The 26,372-nt window shown below is 41.4% G+C and overlaps 2 protein-coding genes across 2 annotated transcripts; both read left to right on the forward strand.

The window, feature by feature from the left end:
- The first annotated feature begins 234 nt into the window (after positions 1–234).
- On the forward strand, positions 235–3,079 carry hspa1b (heat shock protein family A (Hsp70) member 1B). Its single transcript, XM_041051442.1, has 2 exons — positions 235–365; positions 1,012–3,079. The coding sequence occupies exon 2, from the start codon at positions 1,034–1,036 to the stop codon at positions 2,966–2,968; it is 1,935 nt and encodes a 644-aa protein (XP_040907376.1). The 5' UTR covers positions 235–365; positions 1,012–1,033; the 3' UTR covers positions 2,969–3,079.
- A 1,513-nt stretch (positions 3,080–4,592) lies between these two features.
- kcnc4 (potassium voltage-gated channel, Shaw-related subfamily, member 4) lies at positions 4,593–25,000 on the forward strand. Its single transcript, XM_041058385.1, has 4 exons — positions 4,593–5,863; positions 17,912–18,848; positions 19,679–19,855; positions 23,662–25,000. Exons 1-4 carry the CDS (start codon positions 5,249–5,251, stop codon positions 23,727–23,729), a joined length of 1,797 nt encoding a protein of 598 aa, XP_040914319.1. The 5' UTR covers positions 4,593–5,248; the 3' UTR covers positions 23,730–25,000.
- Positions 25,001–26,372: the final 1,372 nt, after the last annotated feature.

Below are 26,372 nucleotides of genomic sequence, written 5' to 3' on the forward strand. Positions count from 1 at the left end.
CCATATGTCTCCGTTAATGAATCTTACTGCTATATTCTCTACAATGTGTTTGCTCGTAGTCAGCCCTGCTGTCTGAGTGTCAGACTGCTGTCCCACTCTGGAATATTCACCAGCTCTCGCGGCCCAGACCAGCTGCATTAGTTGCTAATATTAACATTTGAGTCACTGAGCTTGAGGGGGGTGGGGGGTACTGGGAGCATTCTGGAAACCTAGTTATAACTATATAAGCAATGGGCCTGAGTCAGTCCAGGCATGAGATTCAGAAGAACGAAACAGAGGCAAGAGCTGACACAAAGGAAACTACTCAGGGAGACTCTGCTGAGATCCTTCAACATCTTTGAACAAGAGAGCGCTTATCACTGAAAGTAAGTAGCAGCTGATCCTAAAAATTTAGATTTGGTTAAAGGGTTTGAATGGAAAGATTAGATCAGTCCTCTTACTGTTATGATGTGTCTCTGATGGTGTCCTCAGGCTTTAACTTAATGTTGTTACCTAAAAGATGACATTATAAAATACTAAAGCCTCAGTTCTGCTTTATATTATGTCTTCAGTGATGGTGATATGGAGTTAATTTTAAAGTCCACTGGAGAAACAGCTGAATTTGAGTATTTATTTAGAAAAGGTGTTAAAATTACTTTTCAAGCTTGTGGTTAGGGACATTTTCAATGTAGAAAAAGTACAGAAATGAAAAAGGGTAATCATTCAGATATAATGTTTGTTATGTTTATATTTTTGTAGTGGAGCAATTACAATAGATTAAACGTGTGCCTTTAAACAGTCTCCTGAATAGGAGAAGAGGTTTTACAGACAGCGTTTCTTTGATTTTAACCAAGCTTTTAACATATATATATATTTGACAAGTAGATGGACAAAAACAATGGCCCTGCAAACATTTAATCAGTGTTACTAACATCAATAGCCAAGTAATTTTGAATGATTTCTGTTGCAGTGATTAGTGCTCCGATGTACAGCATAAAAAATTAAAATGTGATCTCTCCTTAATTTTTTTAGGAACTTTAAAGGAACAAACAAGATGTCCTCAGCTAAGGGAGTATCCATTGGCATTGATCTGGGCACCACCTACTCCTGCGTTGGGGTTTTCCAGCATGGCAAAGTGGAGATCATCGCCAATGACCAGGGCAACAGGACCACTCCCAGCTATGTGGCCTTTACTGACACAGAGAGGCTCATTGGAGATGCTGCCAAGAATCAGGTCGCAATGAACCCCACCAACACAATCTTTGATGCCAAACGACTCATCGGGAGAAAGTTTAACGACCCTGTTGTCCAGTCTGACATGAAACTCTGGCCTTTCAAGGTGATCAATGATAATGGAAAGCCCAAAGTGCAAGTGGAGTATAAAGGCGAGACAAAGGCCTTCTATCCAGAGGAAATCTCGTCCATGGTCTTGGTTAAAATGAGGGAGATAGCAGAGGCCTACCTGGGACAGAGGGTGTCAAATGCAGTCATCACAGTGCCAGCTTATTTCAATGACTCTCAGAGGCAAGCCACTAAGGATGCAGGAGTGATCTCTGGACTGAATGTTCTGAGGATTATCAACGAGCCCACAGCAGCAGCTATTGCCTACGGCCTGGATAAAGGTAAAAGAGGAGAGCGCAACGTGCTCATCTTTGATCTCGGTGGAGGCACCTTTGACGTGTCCATCCTGACCATCGAGGACGGCATCTTTGAGGTAAAAGCCACTGCAGGAGACACACATCTTGGTGGGGAGGACTTTGACAACCGGATGGTCAACCACTTTGTAGAAGAATTTAAAAGAAAGCACAAGAAGGACATCAGCCAAAATAAGAGAGCAGTGAGGAGATTGCGTACCGCTTGTGAGAGAGCGAAGAGGACCCTGTCCTCCAGCACCCAGGCAAGCATTGAGATTGACTCTCTGTTTGAGGGAATCGACTTCTACACCTCCATCACAAGGGCCCGCTTTGAGGAGCTCAACTCAGAGCTGTTCAGGGGAACACTGGAGCCAGTTGAGAAAGCCCTGCAAGATGCCAAGCTGGACAAGAGCAAGATCCATGAAATCGTCCTGGTTGGTGGCTCTACAAGAATTCCCAAAATTCAGAAGCTCTTGCAGGATTTCTTTAATGGAAGAGACCTGAACAAGAGCATCAACCCAGATGAAGCTGTGGCCTACGGTGCAGCAGTCCAGGCTGCTATCCTCATGGGTGACACTTCAGAGAATGTCCAAGATCTTCTGCTGCTGGATGTGGCTCCCCTGTCTCTGGGCATTGAGACTGCAGGTGGAGTTATGACACCTCTAATCAAACGCAACACCACCATCCCCACCAAGCAGACCCAGATCTTCTCCACATACTCAGATAACCAGCCAGGTGTGCTGATTCAGGTGTATGAGGGCGAGAGAGCCATGACCAAGGACAACAACCTCCTGGGCAAGTTTGAACTCACAGGTATCCCTCCTGCCCCCCGTGGTGTACCACAGGTGGAGGTAACTTTCGACATTGACGCCAACGGCATTCTGAATGTGTCCGCTGTCGACAAAAGCACCGGAAAAGAAAACAAAATCACCATCACCAATGACAAGGGCCGTCTTAGCAAAGAGGAGATTGAGCGGATGGTGCAGGACGCTGAAAAGTACAAGGCTGAGGACAACCTGCAGAGGGAGAAGATTGCAGCAAAGAACTCACTGGAGTCCTACGCCTACCACATGAAGAGCAGTGTCGAGGATGAGAGTATGAAAGGAAAGATTAGTGAGGAGGATAAAAAGATGGTCATTGACAAGTGCAACCAGACCATCTCCTGGCTGGAGAACAACCAGCTGGCAGAGAAAGAGGAGTATGAGCATCAGCAGAACGAACTAGAGAAGGTGTGCAAGCCGATTGTGACAAAGCTGTACCAGGGAGCAGCACCAGGAGGCTGCAGCGGTCACGCAGGAGGCAGCACTCAGGCAGGAGGCAGCACTCAGGGCCCCACTATTGAGGAAGTGGATTAAAACCATGGATGTCAGCATTTTGTTTACAAAAATACTTTGACCGTATCACTGTTGTTTGGTACCACAAATGTTGTAATTTCACTGTTTTCTTAACTTGTCATAATAAAAAATACTTTAAAAGATACAAATCTCTTTACTTTGCTCTTTTAGTGCATAGTGCACAAGTTACAGAGGACTTTTTATAACTAAATTAACTAGCTCTAAGAATTGACTTTTCAACAGAACATAAATTACTAAAGTGATCATATGTGGCATATGTTGACCTAAGACTTATTCCAGTCAGATAAACTTGCGGTTTATCTGAGCAAAAATATTTATAACTTAAAATATGGCCTGGTCTTTTATTTATGGGCCAAAATAATGGATAGTAAACGGGTATGGGAACTATGTTGGGAATTACCTGAAAACACCAAACTAATAAGGACAGCAAAACCAGCATGAGGGTCAGGCTGATGTCAATCAAGAGCAGTCCTGAGATGAAAACATATGTGTGGGTGGGCTATGAGTGTGCATGGTGTTAAAAATGTATACACTGACAGGGTCCATTCAGTTTAGTGAGTTCTTTTACTTTTGATACTTTAAGTTTGTTTTGTTTTTTTTGATAATAATAACACAACTGTGGATTTATCTTTGGATATACAGTAGTACTCCTAAAGACCTGTAAACAGACCTTAAGCTGCTAAAATCAGTGGTGTTCGACTTTAAATAATATTTTGTATACAGTACTTTTGCTTGTAATGGGTATTTTACATATTTATTGAATTGGTTTTTAAGTGAAGCATATGACCACCCTTTCCAAGAGTGATGATCATAATCTTTACTGATCGAACAGCTCACTTTAACCTGGTTTAAACATGATGTTCACTGCAGGATCCGCTAGGTGGCAATATTAGGCTGTGTCAGCAACACCAAGAATTTTATAAACATTGTAGAATTCAGAACTACCTGTTGGATCAAACTTATAGTTTCTTATTAATAATAATAATAATAATAATAATAATAATAATAATAATAATAATAATAATAATAATAATAATAATAATAATCACACCTGGATCTCTCAGTCAACCTGGCCACTGAAGATGAAGATTAGTAGTTGTTTCTGTGCAGGTCTTATAGCTATATAGTGGTACCACTCCTTCAGTCAGTGGGTCCAAGTACAGTATGTCCCTCACAACACCTGTATAACCTAAACCAATCCAATGCAATAGCTATGCAGTGAAAGGTAGTGTGCTCAGTGGTGTTTGTACTACATGACTCATGATTAAATTTGCAGCTATACTATTTAAAAAAAATATTGATACCGCAGTACAAGTCAGCATGTTCCCATGATGACCCAGACCTGGAAATGTACAGCATTACAATAAAAAGAAAGAAAGAAAGAAAGAAAGAAAGCAAATTAAAGATTGATGAAACAGCCGACTTATTGCTCTCATCACACACACACGGAAGGATGCACACTTCATCAGCCCATCCTCTCGGTCTAATTAGAGGGAGTGGTTCAATAATGCGCCAACCTCCGCCAGCAGCCAAAGAGTTAACCTGTGGAGCCTGTTGTTGAGCGCACCATCCAACCGGGCTGTGTCGCTAAGGGAAGACAGGCTACTTGTGGAGAAGCAACAGTTCCCCAGCTGGAAAACAACCCCACATCTGGCACGCGAGAGCTGAGCGTTTTTTTTTTCAGCAGCAAGACCTGCTGGGATATTTCAGTGCATGATTAAACGCGCCACTGGATCCATCTCAGCTTTCTTCGTCTCGTGTGCAGAAGAGAAAAAGTTGTGGAGGAATAGTTGTGGATTTTGGCGTTGAAGCATTTGGATAAGATCTGTTTGAAAGGTGTGAGGAGTGACACGTTACTTCAGGCTCAGTGGTTCATGCTGCAGGCCTGTACTACCGTGCGTAATTAGCCAATATTCTTTTGCCTTTCTCTCTTTCCTTTTTTAACGAGCAGCATCCTTGTGTTCATGGACGGAAAATAAGTGCAACATCTGGAGGCATCAGTTTAAGTCACATTGTGCAATCTGTTCGACGACAACATCTAAAAACACACATAGCCTACCTGCATTTTTGTGGCACCAGACTGAGTTGTAACAGGTGGTTTTATTTGAGCGTCTCACTTTGGCGCTGTCTGGATCGTTACAGTTTGGATAAATGACCCACGCAGGCCATCATAAGGACCGGGGTCTGAAATGAGGGCGCACTTTGCGTTCATTTTTTGATTATTTTTGTTTTTACAGTTTGTAACGGAGAGGCGAACAGCCACAAGGTCTCTGCTTCTAAATGATTAGCTCGGTGTGTGTTTCGACTTACCGAGGGCGCAAGTCAGGCAACAAACCTCCGTCTAAATCATGTCTGAAAGAGGAGATGGCCAGAGGGGAAGACTCGGACAAAATTATCATCAACGTGGGCGGCACTCGACATGAAACCTACAAGAGCACCCTCAGGACCCTGCCGGGGACCCGCCTGGCGTGGCTGGCAGACCCGGACACGCAGGTCAGCACCGACTCGGACTCTGCGCCCCCGAGTGCCACCGAGTTCTTCTTCGACAGACACCCGGGCATCTTCGCCTACGTGCTCAACTATTACCGGACCGGCAAGCTGCACTGCCCGGCAGACGTGTGCGGTCCGCTCTTCGAGGAGGAGCTGGCGTTTTGGGGGATAGACGAGACCGACGTGGAGCCGTGCTGCTGGATGACCTACCGGCAGCACCGGGACGCGGAGGAGGCCCTGGAGATATTTGAACCGCCGAACCCAGACGACACTGACGACGAGAGAGATATGCCAAGGCGGTTCGGCATCGAGGACTGTCCAGATAGGTCTAGAGGCTGTTGTGAAGTTTGGCAGCCGAAGATCTGGGCCCTGTTTGACGACCCGTACTCCTCTAAAGCAGCCAGGGTGAGTTCACTGGGTTTTCTTTTTTTTAGTGGCCATATGTCAGTGTGAGACCGTAAAAGCTTGCAAGAGATTTTCCATTTAGGAAAACAGGCGAACATGTCTTCATCAACAGGTGTCTCCGCGAGGCTGAGCCAATCAGCCTGCGACGGCCACAGGTACAACAGTGAAGTCTCGTTGTTGTGACGTGTCTGAACTATCTGTGTTTGTATCAACACTTTTCAAGTTAAGCTTTTCAACACTTGAAAAGTGACACAGTCAGGATTTCTATCAGATGTTTTAGCGTGATTTCTGGCCTTAATCTCACTCTGATCTGAGGAGTCAGACGCTCAGTTTAATTTACATTTACTTTATTTCTTCAGGACAGTTCACTCACTGTCTGTACTAGTCACTGAGTCGTTCTGGGAACATAATATTAACACAGTGAAACAACAATAAAACAATGAAAACATGAAATAATAGCAACAACCTGCTGTCAAATCAGTACAAGTCAGACAAGTGTCCTGTAATCCCGATTTCAGTTGAGTCCACATTGGTCTGAAACGGTGCTGATGTTTTTGTTTGTATAAAATCTTTTTTTTTTTTTTGATCACGGAAACACTGATATCCATTCATTTTTGAAGAGTTTGAAACACGTCTAGGAATTTTCCTCTGAGTTGAGGCTTGATGTGGTTGTTTGTATAGACACGTCTCCTTTCAGGCAACAGCTGATATCTTCACATCTGTTTCACTGATAGTGTTTCCAGGAACATAGAGGGATTAAACAGGAACTGAAGGAGAACGCTGTGAAAAGAGGAGCACAATTAACATCCTCTCTAATTTGCTGACTTTATAACAAAAGTTAAAAAAAAAAAAAAAAGGAAAATCTTACAGACCCTTGGGCAACACACAACTTTATGATCACCAGTGAATATCACAAAAGTCATGGCCGGTGGCACATACACTGTATGGCCAAAAGTATGTGGCCACCCAGTCCTGTTTCAACATGACATTGCCCTTGTGCACTAGGTACACAGTGAAATTATTATCCCATTTTGGTGTAAAAGAACTTCACTGGCCTGAACCCTGACCTCAACCTTTGGGATGAACTATAGTGCCGACTACCAGCCGGGCCTTTTCGTCCAACATCAGTGGCTGAACTCATTAATGCTTTTGTGGCTGACTGGGAGCAAACCTCTGCAGCCAGGTGCAGCGGCACCACAAACTACATCCTCCAAAATAATCATAAAGGTGAATCAGCACATCCTTAAAACAGTTTCAACACAAACTAAACATTAGGACCATCAATATCAGCACTAATTACAGACACAGAGCATATGAAAATCCTTTATACCGAACTAGGGCTACAACAATTATTTCTAATTAATCGCTTTGTCTGTAAAATGTCAGAAAATAGTGAAAACGTTTATCTTCCAAGGCATCCTCAAATCTCATCACATCTTCATCATATGTGACAAATTCTCACATCTGAGAAGCTGGAGCCAGAGAATCTTTGGCATTTGATAAAAACTAACTAAAAAACTAAAAAATAGTTTTATTTTTCTGTCGATCACCTAATCAATTGGTCAGCTGATCGCTTTGATCCTATATTTCACCATGTTTCTTTAGATTCTTTAGGTTTTCTGAAAACATGCTATGAGTGCAGGATCTGGCAGGATCTTACCCATCACTTCGCACATTTGTTTTTAATAATTGCAAAAGATGAAACTTTTATCTGTTCAGCTCCACAGGTGAAGCAGACAATTTCTTTTTTCCCCTTACAATGCATTTTGGGGCCTGAACTCTCTCCAGACAACTGTTCAATAATGTGAATAGCCATTTTTTTTAGTTGTGATGTAAATATATGTTATGTAATTGTAGCAAAATACTGAAAATAGAGGAAATTCTGCTTCATGACTGAAATACAGCCCTGGTGAAGTGTTCCCACACATCCTGTTCAAGGTTTGCACTTGAAAGTCCTCAAAACACAAGTGTTTGAAAGGCTGCAGGAGCACACATCCATGTACAGTAAATCACACTGTATATTGTACAGGAGAAAATGGTCTGAATGGATTCAAGAGAAAAATAAACAAATCATCCATTTAAAACAACATTAAGAAACTTAATTGGATGTCGCCCTTTGACCTCTGCTGCATTTTTCGGAGATTTCTCCTCATTTTTGAATAATATTTTATGCAAAGATCTACATCATGTCACAGCTTAAGCTTTTTTTACCTACCTTTTATTACCTACGTATTCTAATTCTATCATGATGAACAAGATACACTTCTGTTTGTTGCATGGATAAAATGTTGCTGTGTTGTAAATTAAAATCAATTTGCTCTCATTACTTCCACGGGGGATATCATCCTGCTGTGTGCTATGGCTAATGGCTCAGCAACAAAAGCAGAGTGCTTAGTGAAGTAAACGTGAAAGCAAGTATCGGGTGTCGCTGTAGCAGTTATATAGAGTTTTCAGGCAAAGGGCCAGGAGCTTTTCTCAGTCAAAAAGAAAAAATACATTTAGTTTAGATGGAGAGAGGCTCATGGCCATTGTAGTTTCTGTTTGCCTGCTCGTGGAGCTGAATGGTCTATTCAGAGACTCTCACAGTGTTGCACAAGTATAATGTTCTTATTGCATGCCAGTCACACTACAGATAGTGTTTATTTTAGCTTCTTGTCCAGGTGGCATTTGCAGGCTGTCACAGCAGAACAGCCGACATCTCTGAGTCACAGCTGCCACTGCGTTGGTGCCATCTGAAGATGACCCGTGCTGTGCCTGCCAGTTAATCACGCCTGTCTCTCACCACTGAATATTTGTAAATGAATTGATTTGGCAAAATTAAGTTCTTTGAAAAAAACAGAAGCATGGATGTGAATTTTTCTGGAAGAATATGTACTTAGAATGAGTGAGGGCGGATCCATATCGCCCCGGTGGTAATGTTTTCTATTTCCTCTCCAGCCGATGAATGTATACTTATTTTTGTTCTTTGCACGTTCTGAAAGGATGCAGAGAGCATTTTGAGGGACTCACGTTACCTTGATGGCCTTTTTGTTTCAAAGAGCCTCCGTGCTCATCTCAGGTAATGTGATTCCTGAAAGCCGGAGGGAAGTTAATCTGTCCATCATTTAAGCCACATCCTCATCAGGATCAGCCAAGACTGGAGGTGCAGCTCTGTGAAAGTCAGCACATGAAACCTTTATACTAATGATGGCACCACTCACAAATCACAGACATAAGAGGACCATATGCGGCTCCTCCAGTGAGTGCAACAGCTTTAACGCACAGTGCAGTCAGGAGGTAATAGAACAGTAATGGCTTTGTACTCCATCACACTTTGAATTTGAAATGGAACATTGAGTATGAGTTTAAAGTGCTGACTTTTGTTTACGTCCACATCAGATTAACATTATGTCCTGTAGCCTTTTTTGATCATGTTAGCGGCTCCATGGATGACAGTCAGTTGATCCACCAGGCTGAAATATCTCAACAAATTCTTAGATGCATTGTAGTTTTGTACAGATTTTAATGACCCTCTGACCTTTACTCTAGTGCTACTGAGGTTGACATATATGTTTTTTAGTTAAATGTCTTAGGATCTATTGAAAGGATTGTCATGAAATTTGGTACAGAAATTTACAGCTCCTCCAAGATGGATTGTATTAACTCTTTCGATCCCCAAGCTTTTCTTGCCATCATCAGACCAAATCATCAGTCCTTACATACTTTTTTATGACCTGCAAAACTCACAACATTCCCATCATCCTCATTTCTACTTTGTGTTTATTGATAATTTGCAAATATTAGCATGCTAACACACTAAACTAAGATTGTGAACATGACAAACATTACACTTTCTTAATATCAGCATTTTCATTGTAGACATGTTAATGCTATGACGTCAGCATTTAGCTCGGAGCATAGACTCTTAGTCTTGTTATATACAGGTCGCAATGTTAGTGACCTGTAAGATAAACTCACTATTAAGTCATCATAATTAATATTTGTCTATAAATGCTTTCTTGCCAACAACAGGGTGAGCCACAGGTTCTGGACGCAATCTCCCTCAAACAACTTTCAAGTCAGAATATTAACCTCATTGTGATGGTTTCATTTTGAACCCAGTTTGTTAAAGGACAGAGCCAAAGCAATCAAAAACACTCATTATTGTTTTAATAGTACTGCTATCAAAACTATAACATGTATGAAAAACATGAGGTTAATTAAAATGAACACCTGTAGAGCTCCGTGGCCCTGATACAGCACCGAGCTTTGTAATCTCAGTTTTTTTTTACACGTGACAAGTTAGACTTGACATTAACATTAAGCCCAGACCAGATAACTCTGTTCGGTCTTCCCTAATGCAAAATTTCATTAATTCCTCAGCCCTGCTGCCTGTAATTAATCACCACTGTGGTAATGGGCTGCAGCTTGTTATCAGTGGTGAGCAATTAAAGCTGCCTTTCCCACAGAAAAGAGAAGCGTATTTTCTCCCACATAGAGGAAGAAATCAATTTATCTTTGTTATGAGACCAAGGGATTGACTGATGTGGTATTCTTTTGGTCTGATAAGTCTTATCTGGAGTATACATGTCCAATAACCAATCTATTTGACTATATAAAAAGCTCTTTTTCTATTAAATTCTATTAGATGCTCTGGTCCATTGACATTTACATTCAGACTTATTATTATTATTATTATTATTATTATTAGATTGACATCTCACCTTTTGTCATCAGGGAATTACTCTGGTGTTCACCTGAAATATTAGTAGTTTCACCACATGTTCATCAAGACCTCACTTCTGTTTCAGCAAGCTCAGACAATGTCCAACAAACAATTAACGTTTATTTAAAAAGGAAAATGTTGGTTAGTGTCTCTCAGTAAGTTTCTTTGATTACTGCTGATGATGAACACACATATTCTCACACCTCACATATTGTCTCAGTGTGACACCCTGCTGATAAATAATAAAGGAGTGTTTTGAGCTGAACTTATTCCTCTGGGCCCAGCTTTCACAGCCCTGACGCCTCTCGCTGCTGCTCTGTGAATGGAACACAGGATTTGATTTTTTCACACATCATCAAAGCAGCACAGCCTCGTTAAGGAGACTTTTATAACGCTGAATTCTCAGTGAAGGAGGGATGTAATCCTGTGTGATTATGTTGGTTGTTTATTCTGCTTGGTTCTAAGCTGTTTGCTGAAAATAGATCGGCTGCGTTGCGGCGAGATCTTCGGATGCATCATAAAGTTTGAAAGGAGTTGCAGACTTTGTTTTGCAGACAAAAAAAAAAAAAAAAAATCAATAGATACACATTAGTGAAAATATCATCTTTCTTCCACACAAACCAAAGAGCAATTATCAGTGATGTGGACTGTTGGTATTTGAGCTGCAGCTTAACCAGCATGTGTCTGTGTAATTTTCCCTTGTTAAAAGCCCTTTGGAAAGAAATGTTTAAATGTTTCCTTGATAAAATAAATAATGTGAATTAGAGGCATTTAATTGAAATGACAAAACTGAAATAACAGTGTATTCGTGGAAAAGATTGGCCAAGCAGGTTAAGTGGTGTTTTTTAATTCAGAGCAGACATGAACTGAATTTGGACTGATGCTACAGCATTCAGATCTGCTCTGGAAAGCACATCCTGTGTTTGGATGCTGCTGCGGTCCTCACTCTTCAGTACAGTATGATATAGATACATGGGAGAGGCACAGCTGAGAGGTTGAGTAGTGGACATTGCGTCTCCTCCATCCTCAAGTGTTGTGACTCCCAAACATAAATCAGTATGACGTGAATTCCAAGAAAAAATCAGCAGAGGCTGCTCTTATCGGCTCTGCAGCTGCTGACAGCTCAGAAGGCTTGTTGTTTTGGTCCTTGCATATAGCGTGTCTATGTTAGTAACAGGGCGTGATGCTGAACAGCTGGAGGTGATAGCCGTGATGGGACTCCCCAGCTGCTGCACACTAACTTGCAACCTGCTGCCTGTTGAGTGTCCTGTCACGTTCCCTCCTGCTCTGATTTTCCCAGCTGAGACTGGGCAGGCGTCCCCTTAGGGGACCTCTGCGCTGTCTGCGCACTGACACCAGATGACCTTGAATCGATGTCTTTTTGGCATCAAAGCGGTACAACATTTCATCCAAGGCTTTATTAAGCTCTGCTCCTGTAGGTACAATGCTCGGAGAATTTTTATATCAGTGGTACCATCATTTATATAAATCATCAGTGTTGGACACAGTGTTCAGATCCTTAAAGCAGCTATAATGAGTATATTAACAAAGGATCAAATGTGTATGTAATGTGAAGCGTGGCGCTCGTAGTGATGAAGTCACAGAGAAATATTACGAAATTGTTTCCTGCTACAGCAGGCAGACACAGTTAGTGACAAGCTGGTGAACACAGTGGAGCATTTAGCAGCTACAGAGCAGCTACTGATATTTACCTCAGGAGCTGGTAGAGACCAAAAACAGAGCTAAAAATAGAGTGAGCATTTGACCGATTCATCAAGTGGCCAGATGAATCCAGATGAATGCTAATGTTGATCCATGTCTGCTGGATGTTCATCATCTTCATCTCCATTAAGTGATAATACCTTAGTGTTGTGTTTAAAGCTTAAATCAAATACTGCAGATTTAAGTAAAATTAACAGTTCTGTAATAACAAAATATAAGTATACATCTATATGCACGCATGTATGAATATGTTTATCATATGTTTTGTATGTAAAATCTTAAAAAATCTGCCAAGTCACCAGGAATAAGCCTGACCCTCTGAACCACCACCCACAATTCAAACTTTTTTCTTGATTCAAATAGAATAAATTAAATGGGGGATTATCAGGCTTGTTAAGAATTACAGCTATCAAACGAATGTGGTGAGGTAAAAGTAAAACATTTGTCTCTCTGACTTGGAACAACATAAAACTGAAATATTAAAATAATATACTGTACAAATCCCACGAAAGTACAGTAAATTTACTGTACAAAAATTTAAGTTATAAATTTATTAATCCCCAGTAGGCAAATCTACCATCACAGAACCACAAAAATGAACAGACAAGACCATACATACAGTATCCAAATAATGAATAAGATATATATATAATGTTATTTAGTGTTTGTATCAGCTTAAACCCTCAGCAAGATTGATATATTGTTATGCTATATTTTCATGCCCAAGAAATGAAAAATCAAAAGCGCCATGTTAACATTCATTTGGCTTCATAATGATTCTTGCTTGTATAACATCAGCCGGCTCAGCAGACCAACATGGAAACACTCTGTGGTGGCAAAGACACATTGCGGTAATCAGTCCAACACTGTGACAGCGTTTAAAGTTTCCACTACTGTGCTGTAAACATGATATTGTGGTCTCCCTTTGTGTTAGGCCTTAAATAAACTATACAGACACATTTAAATGCTAAGAGATTTATTGAACACGACAAAGATGTGCAGACATGGACACAGGCAAATAATCAAAGTACAAACAGCCAGAGAGACAAACACTTCGCTGCAAACCAAAAAAAGACTCTCAGCAAGCAAAGTGGCAGTCGTGCAGCCTCCCACCGACACATACACACACAGGTGTGAGGTCAGGCTGTTTCATGTTATTGTTAGACTTTCAGGCTGAGCCTTTTATGAGCAGAGCAAATTGTCTTTGTGTGTGCCAGGACCTCCAGCACCTTCCCTGCAGAGGTGCCCCTGGCTGCAGAGGCCCAGCTCTGTTTACTTCTGGGATAAACCGTTTGGCATTTGAGTAAACTGAACGCTGTCAGGACCTGTTAGGCTCATCACAAGCATCTGAGCAGCAGCGGGACTCACAGGTTTTGTTCGGTGGCTGCTGGTTTGTTGGTTTCTCACACCCGAACTCAGTACAGGAGACTGTGTTTTTGTCACAGTCAGGAGAATGTGATAATGTGTTCAGCTGCAAGAATTTATTTATAGTCACCAAAATGATTAATGTCACTTGGATTTAATATGAATAGGTGTATGAGACCAATACAGAGATGTGACTGGTGATGAATAGCACCCATGTTCAGTTAAAAACCCCTGTAGCAAGCAAGGACTTGTGCATAAAAGTGAAAGGAGAAAAGAAATTGAATTTTTAGAAATGACACAATGGAAATGTTTATTAAGGCTTTTGAACCCATTTTTGCTCCGTTGTTTCAGTAATTTACTTACAGAGGTTTGCATTCACACACACAGAAGTGGTAATTAACACTGATTAGTGATAATTTAACATATTCAAATCGTAATTGTTTATAGTTTAGCCTCACTTGCTGCTCTTCACTGAAAAGGACCATGACACAGCAATGTGTGATTAAAGGTTTCATGAAATGAGAAAGTACTGGATGTTAAGGATGAATGAATGGATGTGAGGAGGGGGAGGAATATGGGACGAAGAAGCTGTTGGATTTAATGAAGGGAGGAGGAGAGCACTGGGACAGCTGATCCAATTATAGGCCCTAGACAGTACCTGGAAAAGGGAGAGATGGGAGATAGGACAGGTGAATGGATAGGGAGAGGGAAAGGGGAGGGCGGGTTAACAACGTATACGTAGGCTTGCCAGGTGATGAGTGTGGTTGACGTGTGGCTCTGCTCTCAAGCCTAAGTTAACTATCCAAACTTCATAATGTCAAACTCGAGTTTTGGTTCGAAGGCCTGTTAGTCTTGTTTACTTATTCTTTGATTGAACGTATCCTGATAATTTTGTTAATTTTTTACAGTATTTAGGCAAAGTTGTCAAATAACAGATTATTATGTTAAGACATGATTGTAGGAAACATTGGAGGTGCAGGAGTGAGTATGTACAACCTGCTGATTTGTTGCAGGTTGGGAGGTGAGACAGGTTGCGTTATCACAAACAACATTTTTACACAAAACTCCACCATTCAGGTTATATTATTCACGCCTGTTGTGCAACAAGAGTAGAATCCACAGAGGAGCTTGGGAGTCCAGAGAGAGTTGATGAAAAACTGGGCTCATTTATTATTTATTGACTTTGGAATTTGTCTCACTGAGGTGCTGCAACAGGGGCTTGGTGGACCACCTTAATTGTCTGGCTCTGACTGAATATTTGGCTCCTTTGTCTGGATAGGAAATCATGGATGAGAGGGCCCACTGAAAACATATTTTATATCTGCTGTATATAAACTGTGGATGCAAGTAAATTAGTACTTCATTTTTGTTCAAAAATGCTGTTCAAACAAATTCAGCGTTATTGAAACACATTAAAATTTCAGAAGAAAAAACAGTCTGTAAGTGATTAAGGACAGGATTTAGAAATACAATACCTTAAACATTGCTTAAAATTCTGATTATTACCACTTGTTTTTACATTTTTAAACTAACTCCTATGAATACAGAGATAAGATAAAGAAGAAAAGGTGTTGTTGACTAGCAGCTGCATTTTCTGTTTGAGTTCCCAGAGTGAAAAATCTTGATTTTATTAATGCATATGTTCTTTTACATGGTTACAATCCTCAGCTTTTGCTGCTGAAATGTGCTGAATCAGTCGCTAATCCACCCTCAATTTATGCTGTTTGTCTTGTGCTGCACCTCGTGACTCAGTACTGTAACACACTTGCACGCCATGCAGTTAGCCCTGGTGATGTTCAGGGAAACTGTGTCCATGCAACAGGGGGGACTCTGAGCCCCTCCTGGGGCAGAGCTGAGGCTTCACGGCCTTCCCTCTTGTCCTGCGGGTTCAGTCCTCGTCTTCTCAGGGGATCAGAACTGTGAGTGCCTCAGAGCTCTTCAGGGACATGGCTGTTATGGTAGAAAGCTGCGCATTATCTGGGTTCAAAATAGAGATGTGAACAGACATGTATTGTATCTTTACATGTGTGAAGCATCTCAGTTTTCGCTGTTTTGAGCTTAAACTGCAAGCAGCCAGTTCTTACTCCTCCAACTCCATAAACTTCTTATTTATTTTGTTTGTTCCACTGTGAATTAGTGTCCCCATTGAACATTATATACTTTATTTGTTTTTTCTAATCACAGACCCAAACACTATAAAGCTGACTGATATGTGAGAGGCCCCGGAGGGAGAGAAAATGGCTATATGCATGCGAGGCACAGGTACATATTTATCCAGCTGGAAGATTAGAAAGGTTTGAGAGGCATTACAATTTGTCCGGGCTTCAGTAAACAATAAAGACGGATCGGGTATGAGTAAGCACACAATGTTAACACAAACACAGACAGGCACAGCCATTGTGCTGGATCAGGTGAGTGCCATGCAGCCACATCATTCAGCTTACCTCGCATGAATTGTAAAAGTGGTTCAACCTCATTAGCCATTCTGCTTTGATTTGACATTGTATTAGTATTAGTATTAGTATTAGTGGGAACCAGAAAAGGAAATGTTACCATCTCTGAAACATGTCTGATAAACCTTACAACAGGGCAGGTGAATGTACTGTGAGTCTTTCATGACTCAGCTCATTGTCCACAGTCTCTTCTTCATCCCTTGCTGTTCTGTGCCTGCAGAGGCTCTGCTCTTCTTTTCACTTCCCTCTCTTCTTTTTGAGCACAGACTGTGGCTGTGGACCCTCTATGACATGTGTTGTTGCCAGATTTACCAAAAATTAACCAAATTTTTCCTTTAATCATAAGACTGTTTTCTTCCTGATATGTTTGAAAGACAGGCACAGGAGCCCCATGGCTGGTTTGGTAAGTCAGTTCACACAGTGTTGGCGCTGTGTGAACGCCCCCTGCTGTCTGTAACTGGCAGGCCTCATGTTAATGGAATCACGTTTTCTCTCAGCATGATTCAGTCTCTGTGTTCATGAGAGTAATTGGTTTGAAATTGGAGTGTTTTTTTGAGAACATTGTCCTGGCTCTCCTGTGGACAGTCCCAACAATGAAATCTATCTTGGCCAGCAACAGGATGTCACAATGAAGCAATAGCATAAGTAGACTATGGACTGCATGATTCATACTTAATGATGATAACATGAAATAGTTCTGATTTTGTGAGCTTAACAATTCATGTTTGCACTGGTTTCAGGGAAAAAACTGTTTTTACTGTAGTGGATCTTTGCACCTGTCTTTTTCAAGGCCATATATCAGGAGCTAAAAACCAAACTTGAACTCGTACCGTCTTGATATGACCTTTAATTGCAAAATTGTCAACTTATCAGTATTAAAACCAAACTGCAATGATTGGTCGATAAATTCACAAGATGGTTGTCTCCTGATCATTATAAAAGGCAAACCAAAAAAGGCAAACATTTGCTGAAGGTGAGAATCTGATGCTTCTCTTTGTCAATAGCACAGAATGGCTGCAATTTACATTCAGTATAAGAAATATGTTCCTTTTAAATAGAGCTGATAAATTCTTTTCCACTCCAATTGCTGCTGCATTTATCTAATCTTGGTTATTGTGTTGCTTTTTCTTCCGAAATTGGGGCCACCTGCTGCTCAGTTTGAAAGAAAAATGCTGGTATTTTGTAGGTTTGTCACAGTGGTCAGAGTCTCCCCTCTCCTTTATTATTATCCCTTCTGGTTTCCCTGCACACAGTCAGCACAATTAGATATCCAAGCTCGTTTTCTCTCCTGGGTTTTTTTTTCTACCATTCATTCTTGTACATGCAAAGCCAAAACACAAACAATGATCCATCACAATAAACTTACATCCCTTTTTTTTGGTGCTGTCAAAGTTTGTCTCTCATCATATTTGTTTGTGCCTGAGTTAAGTGGTCTCATATCAGTGTGTTCATTAGCTTAGTCTTTGCTTACTGTCAATCACCTGACACTCACTGCCTCTGGCAGGAAATAAGCCCTTAAAACATGTGGTTTAACAGACTGTGTTGGTGTATCCGTGCCTTTTTCTCTGTGCCACTGTAAAGTTTGCAGATAACAGAAATTTTCTAATATAATTATATGTGGTGTGGGCTGAAAAATGGTTTGCAGGAGACACACATCCTGCAGACAAAGGTTTTAATGGGAGCTCTTACACCACACAAGATCTCAAAGTATGATAAACACAGCATTGATTGCTTATTAATTGTGGGAAGACATAACATTGTGCTGATTATCGCTGACTAACTGTTTCATCTCATCTCATCCAGGGGGTTGCACTTGCCTCTCTCTTCTTCATCCTGGTGTCCATCACCACCTTCTGCCTGGAGACCCATGAAGCCTTCAATGAACTGAAGAACCGGACGGTTCAGGTTGTCGAGGGCAACAGCACACGGGAGGTAGAGAAGAGTGAGATGGTGACCAAGCCCATCCTCACCCTGGTAGAGGGCATCTGTGTGATCTGGTTCACATTTGAATTCCTGGTGCGTATCATCTGCTGCCCAAATAAGGTGGTCTTCATCAAGAACTCACTCAACATCATTGACTTTGTGGCCATTTTGCCCTTCTACCTGGAGCTGGGCCTGAGTGGTCTGTCATCCAAAGCGGCCAGAGACGTGTTGGGCTTCCTCCGAGTGGTGCGGTTTGTTCGGATCCTCCGGATCTTCAAACTGACGCGGCACTTTGTAGGCCTGCGTGTGCTGGGCCACACACTGAGGGCCAGTGTCAATGAATTCCTCCTGCTCATCATCTTCTTGGCACTGGGCGTACTCATCTTCGCCACCATGATTTACTACGCAGAGCGCATCGGAGCCATGCCCGACGACCCCACGGGCTCCAACCACACACACTTCAAGAACATCCCCATCAGCTTCTGGTGGGCAGTGGTTACCATGACGACACTGGGCTACGGAGACATGTACCCACAGACGTGGCTGGGCATGATGGTGGGGGCGCTGTGCGCACTGGCTGGGGTGCTGACCATCGCCATGCCGGTCCCTGTCATCGTCAATAATTTTGGGATGTACTACTCGCTGGCGATGGCCAAACAGAAGCTGCCTAAAAAGAAGAAGAAGCACAACCCGAACCCAGACGCTCCGACTGACTCGGCCTCGTTTATGAAGTCGGAAACGGACTCACACAGAGACAGCACGCAGAGCGACACGTGTCCACTTGCTGTTGAAGAGAGTGTCATCAGGAACCGTTCAGGTCAGACTGCAATGCAATAATTAAGGATCAGTTCTCTCAAATCACAGAAGAATATTTTCTCACCTACTTTTTGTGGTGTGCAGCCATGCAGATAGTTTTGGTTTTAAATGCTGAGGCTTTCACTCTCAGGTTTTCTGCCTCTAATCCAATACAAAGGAGATGATATTTGTGGCATTCAAATTCAAACAGTAATGTCTCTTTCCAGAAATAGAATAATCCACAAAACTCACTTTCCACCACATAAATATTAACATTACTTCAAGTCTGTGAACAGCACAAACATATTTCCACTGTATTTAGGAAGAAACCTTAGTGTGGACTCTCTCAAAACCTGAGCAAATAAAACCAAAGCTGTCTGCATTGCTAAATTGCACTGGAGGTTAGTGAGAAGATGCTTTTTTTGTAATTTGGGTGAACTCACCCTTTAAGCTTATGTAAACATTTTATTGTATTTATTTATAGTATAGAGATTTTTAATTTAGAAATATTGTGTTTTTAACCTGTTCATTTAATCAGATCATTCATCTTTTAGAGCCCACATTATGAATGTTTGATTAGTCTGGTGCCTAATAGTAACATCAACAAAACTGTGTTTCCAGTCTTACAGTTTCTGCGGCTTTTCAGTTTTTGACAGATGAACCACACTTAGTCATAAAGACAGTAACACACCGGGATCAAATTACTCCTTATAACATCTCAGTCAAATTGAATTTCATCACAGAAAAATATGGATTTGATGCAATATACCTCTCCCTTTGTCTAGGCCCTCGGGGGAGGCTCAGTAAAAGCTTTGGCATTTACGTTGCGGTGTGTTTTTGTCGTCCTGTCAGATTCCAAACAGAATGGGGATGCAAATGTGGCCCTTTCAGAAGAGGAAGGCTGCAGCCTGACCCAGCCGCTCTCCCCCAGTGAAAAGTGGTCCCTGCGGTGCACCCGAGGGCGAGACAAGACTAAAAAAGAGGGCACCTGCTTCCTCCTGACCTCTGGAGACCCCACTGTCCATACTGGTATGTTACATACATGTCACTGTGTACCTGAATATTCACATTTACTGTTTGCAGCGTTGTACTGCATTCTTGCTGCATTGTAGCTGTTCTGTGGATTCAGTTCATTTCCCTGACAAAATTCAAAGTTGCTTCTGTATATCAAGTATTTTGTGTTTCCTTGACTGGACTGTCTGGGAATTAAACAATGTTTTCAAGGAAGTTCTGTTAGTCAAGGACCAGGATTTAGCCATTTGCAGCTAGTTCCTATCTTAGCTAACATATTTTTTTTGCAGAGAGTTAGATAAAGAGATCGGAACCGCTCTCAGTTTTGTACTCTAAACATGGAACTACAGCCAGGAGACCTTAGCTTAGGATAAGACTGGAAACTGATGAAAACAGCTAGCCTGTCTCTGTCCAAAAGTAACAGAATTCACCTATCAGCACGTTCACTGATTAATACTTTAGATGGCAGATTTTGTACAGATGATTGTTCTCTTTCAGCTTTTGGAAGGTTTTACAAGATTAAAAATCTACAGCCAGGCTTACAGCCAACGCTGTAAATACACACCAGAAAACACATTAGATGGATTAATGAAAAGTGGAGAGGAAATTTTGCTACTCTTAGATCCTTTTAGTTAAGTACTGTATGATATGGTATGATATAATACGTAAATATGTCTGAAAGACATTACCATCCCTAGAGCTGTGCCACTAGCATGGCTGAAGTATGGTATTTGTCTATAGACTCACCACAGTAAGCTTTGTGCTTGCTGCTGAAAAGGTTATGTAAAATGTTATGAAAAGGGTGTGTATCCACTTCCTTCCTTAACTTCTACCATTTCTCTTGCAACCTCCAACTGACCAAAGGCAGTTTTTAGTCATTATTCACCAGGCAGATCAAAAGGAAATCAATGGAAGAGCTTTGTAGTACTAATTGCATCATCCATCTGTCTGTGTGCGCTCGGTGAAAGAGCTTTTCTTGAATAACCAGCTTTATAGAGAGCGCTGCTAGGTTAGGGTTAGTAGTCACACAAGGTACCAAACAACCTGCTGTGTCTTAATATTTAAGAAATAGAAAACAAGTTCTGTCAGAGAGGGCTACGTTAAGGAAGTGACCATTTATGGCAAAATTTTAAACAGATTTGGTAGAAAAGGCTCTGCTGTTTGATGGAGCTCTCACTGAATCCAAGCAGCGATGTAGACTCTTCTGAGAACCTCCTCCCGCACATGAACATGGATCTTATTTAAATCAACAACATGAAGTACCATTGAAGGAGGTGATTTGGATGGAGGAGGGAGCTGCAGTGGCAAACGGTGTTGCCGTGAGCCTAACAGTGAGAAAGGGTCACGTTATTGTGTACTTGATGTACAGCTGAATGAGTATGATTGGATATTGCTGGCTACACACCTGTGAATGAGCCAATATCTTTAAAGCATACTGCAAAAGCGCAACTTCTGCCTGAACCAATGCTGTGCTTCATTTCAGGGTTCAAGTACAAGCATAACCACACTGCCTCTGATTACTAACTATAGCTATAAATCTTTACCATGCAACACCAATATTCTGTAATTTTGACTATTTTAAGCAGCTGTCTGAAGCAGGTAACATGGACACAAAGAAGAAAGCATTGTTCCTTTAATTCTCTAAATTGACATCTGCTGTAGCCTGCCATCTCTCTCTGCCTGAGTGGCTGTTGGATTTCACATCTGAGCTTCCCAAAGTACCCAAAAGCCCCTTGTGAGAAGAGGCTCTATATTTGGCAGCCATGGATTCATTCCTGACATCCTGAGCACACATCCCACCCCGTCAACATCCTGACTCCCATCTGCAAACAGCCCAACGACACTCAAGGTGTTTTCCTGCAAAGCTGCACTTCACCGCGATGCATTTGTCTATCAAAGCTCAATTGCACATCACTGTTGAGAAAAAACAACAATAAATGGGGCACTTACTGTAGCTTGTCTCCTTTGAGACTATATACCCTCCCTTTTTTTTCTCGACAGACCATTACAAGGAAATTGTATTTGAATGTGTTTCCTGAAAGCCTTGTCAATCCCTGCATGTGCTGAGTGTTGTAGACTGCTGTAGGTTATTGGCATGTTGTCACATGCAGCTGAAAAAAAAAATCACACAATCTCAGTTATATCAGATGTCGTAGCTCATTGCCAGATAAAATAGAAGAAGGGATGCTTGTGGACGTGTGGTTATGCTCAGGAGAGGAAACCATCTATCAATATAAACTTTACAGCTTCACAGTTACAGTGAGAAAGACATAAACACAGAGAAACACAAACCATCCCCGGCCTCATTTCACACTGAGTCCTCTAGTAATACACTGGATGATCTGGTCAGCTCACGAGGTCGACATGCGAGGGCTCTCTCCTGATCCTGATCTGAGACAAAAACAATGGAAAGCTGAGTAAAGCCAGAACACCTCAAAACTAATCTTTGGAAGAGAGAGGAGGGGGTAATTCAATCTTGAGCTCTGTATCTGGTGAGTATGCGGATAATGACATCTCGGTCTATTACAGGAGAATATCACACATACACAACACATTTTAGTGCACATTACCTGCAAAAAGGGTTTGAGTGGACTTCCACTGTTTCCTAACAATGTCAAAAATTGTTGTGGCAGAATTCAAAGTTAAAACCTGCTTGTGTTTTTATCCAGTATGCAAAAGGCTGCCTTTGTATTTGCAGCCATTTTGAGTGGTGGAGATGGAGATAAACTAAGGCACCGTGGCTCTGCTCTTCAGAGCTATGCCCATAGGGGACAGTGTTAGGTTAATTTCTGGGCTACATTGTATAAGGTATGGATAATATTTCACCAGAGCAGTATGGCAGGAAACAGAGAAAAGGACAGATGGATGCAGCAGGTCTGCTCAGATGGTTATCAGAGACAGGAAACGGTCGCCCACCCTGCAGTTGGGACAAAATGCTGGTGGATTTGAAGTGATTAAGGTCCTCACAGGGAGTGTGTGACAGTGTTAGCACTTGCTGTCACAGTTTACACATATAAAAGCAAACACTGTCCTGGTCGAAAGCACATTGTTGAAAGCACATAGTGCGATGTGACAACCACCAGCTCAGTTTCCTTACAATGACTGCATAATGGTGTGGCAAACGGTTCAAGTGCTGCTAGGAGGAAGCAGCAGGCGGATATAAAGATGAGCAGAGAAAAAGGCTGCTGAGCACGGACGAGCCTCCCTGTTCCCTAGTGACTCCTCTGGATGATTGCCACTAATAGGTTTCCATTAACAAGATGGGTGGTCAGAGTGAAGTCTCCTGCTGGCCTCTGAAGTTTAGATCTGCAGGATTTCTCCGTTTGTGAAGGCGAGCTGAAATGTTATTTGATTAATCCATTAGTTAATCGACTGAAAAGTATCACCAACAGTTTTAAAAACTGATGAATTATTTAGTAGAAGGTGAAGATGTCAAACATGCACTGAGTTATGCTTCTCAAAATTTTAGGATTTTCAGCTTTTCTTCGTTTTATATGATTTTAATTTGAATATCTTTGGGTCTGCATTTTGAAGTCCTCACCTTGGGCTCTGGGAACATGTGATGGCTATTTTTTCTTTTATAGATTTTTATACAATGATTAATCAAAAAACAATCAAAGGATTGACAAATAATAGACATATTCATTAGCTGCAGCCCTACTTCGACCGGTTCATGGCCTGAGGGTCAGCTTTTGTTCAGGAGACAAGTTTCATTACGCATCATCAAAAACTATTATATTACAGGCCTATTTTCTAGGTCTTTCATTCTCATATCATAAGTCACTGTGTCTCATTATATTGCTGTCCTTTGTGTTTCCTAACAGACAGCTGTAAAGACATCCTCGCTGCCACTGGAAACTATGCCCAGCCGGAGGTCACCACTCTGACCTGATGCTGATTGGCTACAAAAAGCAGAACAAGCATGAACCCGCAGTGGAGTACATGCTGTCCAGAGCTTCACCTCTGGTCCCTACTTTCGTTTCCTTCCTGAATGAACTGCAGACCGGATTCTTTTTTATTCATGGTCTTTTTTGTTGTTTGTTTCTGTCATGAATCCAAACCCTGTAATGGAAAATCAGTTGCTAAGCAGATTAACCATACATTCTCTCATTTACATGTTACAGAGCATTTTGCATGCATTGCATGATCCATCATTGTAAAATGTACTTTAAGAGCTGGCTACTGTTAATACGCTTATCATTTAGAGGACATGTCATTGCTTGTCTTAAAGGCCCTGAAAATGTATTTTCTCAATTAGCTCATTTTTTGGACCAGTGGGGTCCTACATGAAGAGTTGTGGTTATTTCACAAGATATTTTTCTGTTTTCATCTGGGCTTTTCTCATTGGTTTGAAGAGAAGGTTGGAAAACTGACATATTTACATCCACCAATCAGGATTTGAATCTGAATCTGAATCTGATGACAGCTCGGTCGCTATCAATCAAACCAAATCAACCCAAATCAAATCAAACACACCCACACAGTCCTGATGAAGCTTATCAGGTGAGTTTCTGGGTCTTAAATTCTTGATAGGATGTTGATTTTCAAATTTCACCTCATTTAGTCATGACTGTTTAACATTATAGAGGAAGGCTTAAGATTTTTCAGGGGCTTTAATCTTATGTGAGTCTGTTTTAACCACCTGGCAACAGTTTTTGTTTGTGTGTTTCTCTCTTCTTGTTTGTAGTAATATGTACAGAAAACAGTCAGTTTGAGCTTTTTTTGGACCTCAAAAAATTTCATTTGGATTAATGTCATATATCCATAGATGTTGTTGACTGTCATTTAAGAACACCCAGACACTTGTGAATATGGGTTTGTACAGCGAAACTGTTACTGTGAACTAGGATTAGATGAAAACTTGAAATCATTGTTTGATCCTCAACCAAACATACCCAGAGTTCTTTGTTGATCATCCGGTCTCTGCCTTCTGTTGTGCCACTGCTTTTTAACACTGACCACAGGGACAACATGCAGATATTTTGTCAAGACACAGCTTGGTATGAATGCTGCTCAGGCAACACATTGTTTGTAAATCCTTGTACAATAAGAGAGTTTAACAAAAGAAAAAAAAAATCAATGGAGCAGTATTGTCTGTCTATTAAAGTTGATGCATCATTACTGGTTGAGTCAGGACCAAATGTAGACTCTATTAGATTACATGGTAGATTTTCAGTACCATCGTTAGTAAAAAATAAAAAATAAATAAATAAAAAATGCATACAGTGCAATGCCATCAGTTCCACTTGTGCCTCATGTTGAGTAATGGAGCTTAAATGTGTGCAGTAACGTAATTAGATTTGTTCCTTAACACTTCTGGTTGTGTTGGATGTGTAGAAACCCTGTTAGATGTTTCCATGGAGAGAGAAGCAGAGGGAGTGTGGTTTCTTTCACTCGTGACTTATAATATATTCCTCATGGTCTACCATAGTGGCCTTATGTTTAATAAACAAAGGGAAAGTCCATTTCATCTTCATTAGACTCTGTTTCTATGCTGACCCAGAGGTCTGTAATTACGTATAAGCACAGTTGTCGTATGTAGCACAGTACAATTTTCTGGATCATTCCTTTAAACTCTTTTCTCCTCTCTATATGACATGCTTATGCATCATGAAATAGCTGTTAACCAATAATGAAAGATTATTATTTTGATAATTCACCTTTTTAGCCTTTTTCTGTTTTCCCTGTTGTATATAAACACGAATGTGATGGAGAAGCACACAGCACATCAGTTTCATATCTCCCTGTTATAGATTGTATAAGTGACTGTGTGTGTTTTAACCCAGTCAAACTGTCAGATGTTATGTATGTGAGTGTGTGCGTGTGTGTGTGTGCGTGTGGGATGATGTATTGTAGGCATGTGTTTCTATGCAGAAATACAAATAAAATCCATTTCCCTCCCTGGTCTTGAAGATGAAATCTTATTGTTTTTGTGTTTTTATTTTCATTCAGAGCTTGCACTGTGGAATCTGCATTTCTTTTCCACAGTTTGAGGCTGCACAGTTTGAGGCTGTACAGTGCTGCTGCTGCTGTTAGCTACTGTACGGCTATTTATCGTGGTGACACAAGTGTAGTCTGGTTGATCTTGTGTTTGCTTAAAGTGGTGTCGGCAGTCACAGCCATGCCTCCTGCTCTCCTGTGTCTCCATGATTATGTACTGAAGGTGTAGATGGCATACAGAACACATCTCCATGGAGATTTCGGATGACAGGCAACACTAATTATTTCTCAGCTGCCTCCATCTTCCCCTCCCTCTGTCTTTCACATGCAAAGAAACACCCCCCCCCCCCCCTCACTCTCTCTCTCTCACACACTCACACACATCCTCACAGACACACACACACACACAGTCACACACACACACATCCTCACAGACACATGCTCTCACCTCAGCACAGTATGATCATCGTTACTGTTGTTGCCCATGAGGAACGTTTTGATGTTCAGGGACGTATTGTGTAGTGTGCTGTTGTGATGGAGGGTGGGGTGTGTGTGTAGGGCAAGATGTCATGGGTGAGTCTAAACCATCGAGGCT

This window comes from Toxotes jaculatrix, chromosome 2, assembly GCF_017976425.1.
Source record: "Toxotes jaculatrix isolate fToxJac2 chromosome 2, fToxJac2.pri, whole genome shotgun sequence".
NCBI classification, from domain to species: Eukaryota; Metazoa; Chordata; class Actinopteri; family Toxotidae; genus Toxotes; species Toxotes jaculatrix.

Bases quoted from the DNA above. Each gene is read 5' to 3' on its own strand.
- hspa1b (XM_041051442.1), top strand. From the start codon at position 1,034: ATGTCCTCAGCTAAGGGAGTATCCATTGGCATTGATCTGGGCACCACC.
- kcnc4 (XM_041058385.1), top strand. From the start codon at position 5,249: ATGATTAGCTCGGTGTGTGTTTCGACTTACCGAGGGCGCAAGTCAGGC. The intron at 5,864-17,911 runs GTGAGTTCACTG...CATCTCATCCAG, and splicing joins ACTCCTCTAAAGCAGCCAGG to GGGGTTGCACTTGCCTCTCT. The intron at 19,856-23,661 runs GTATGTTACATA...GTTTCCTAACAG, and splicing joins AGACCCCACTGTCCATACTG to ACAGCTGTAAAGACATCCTC.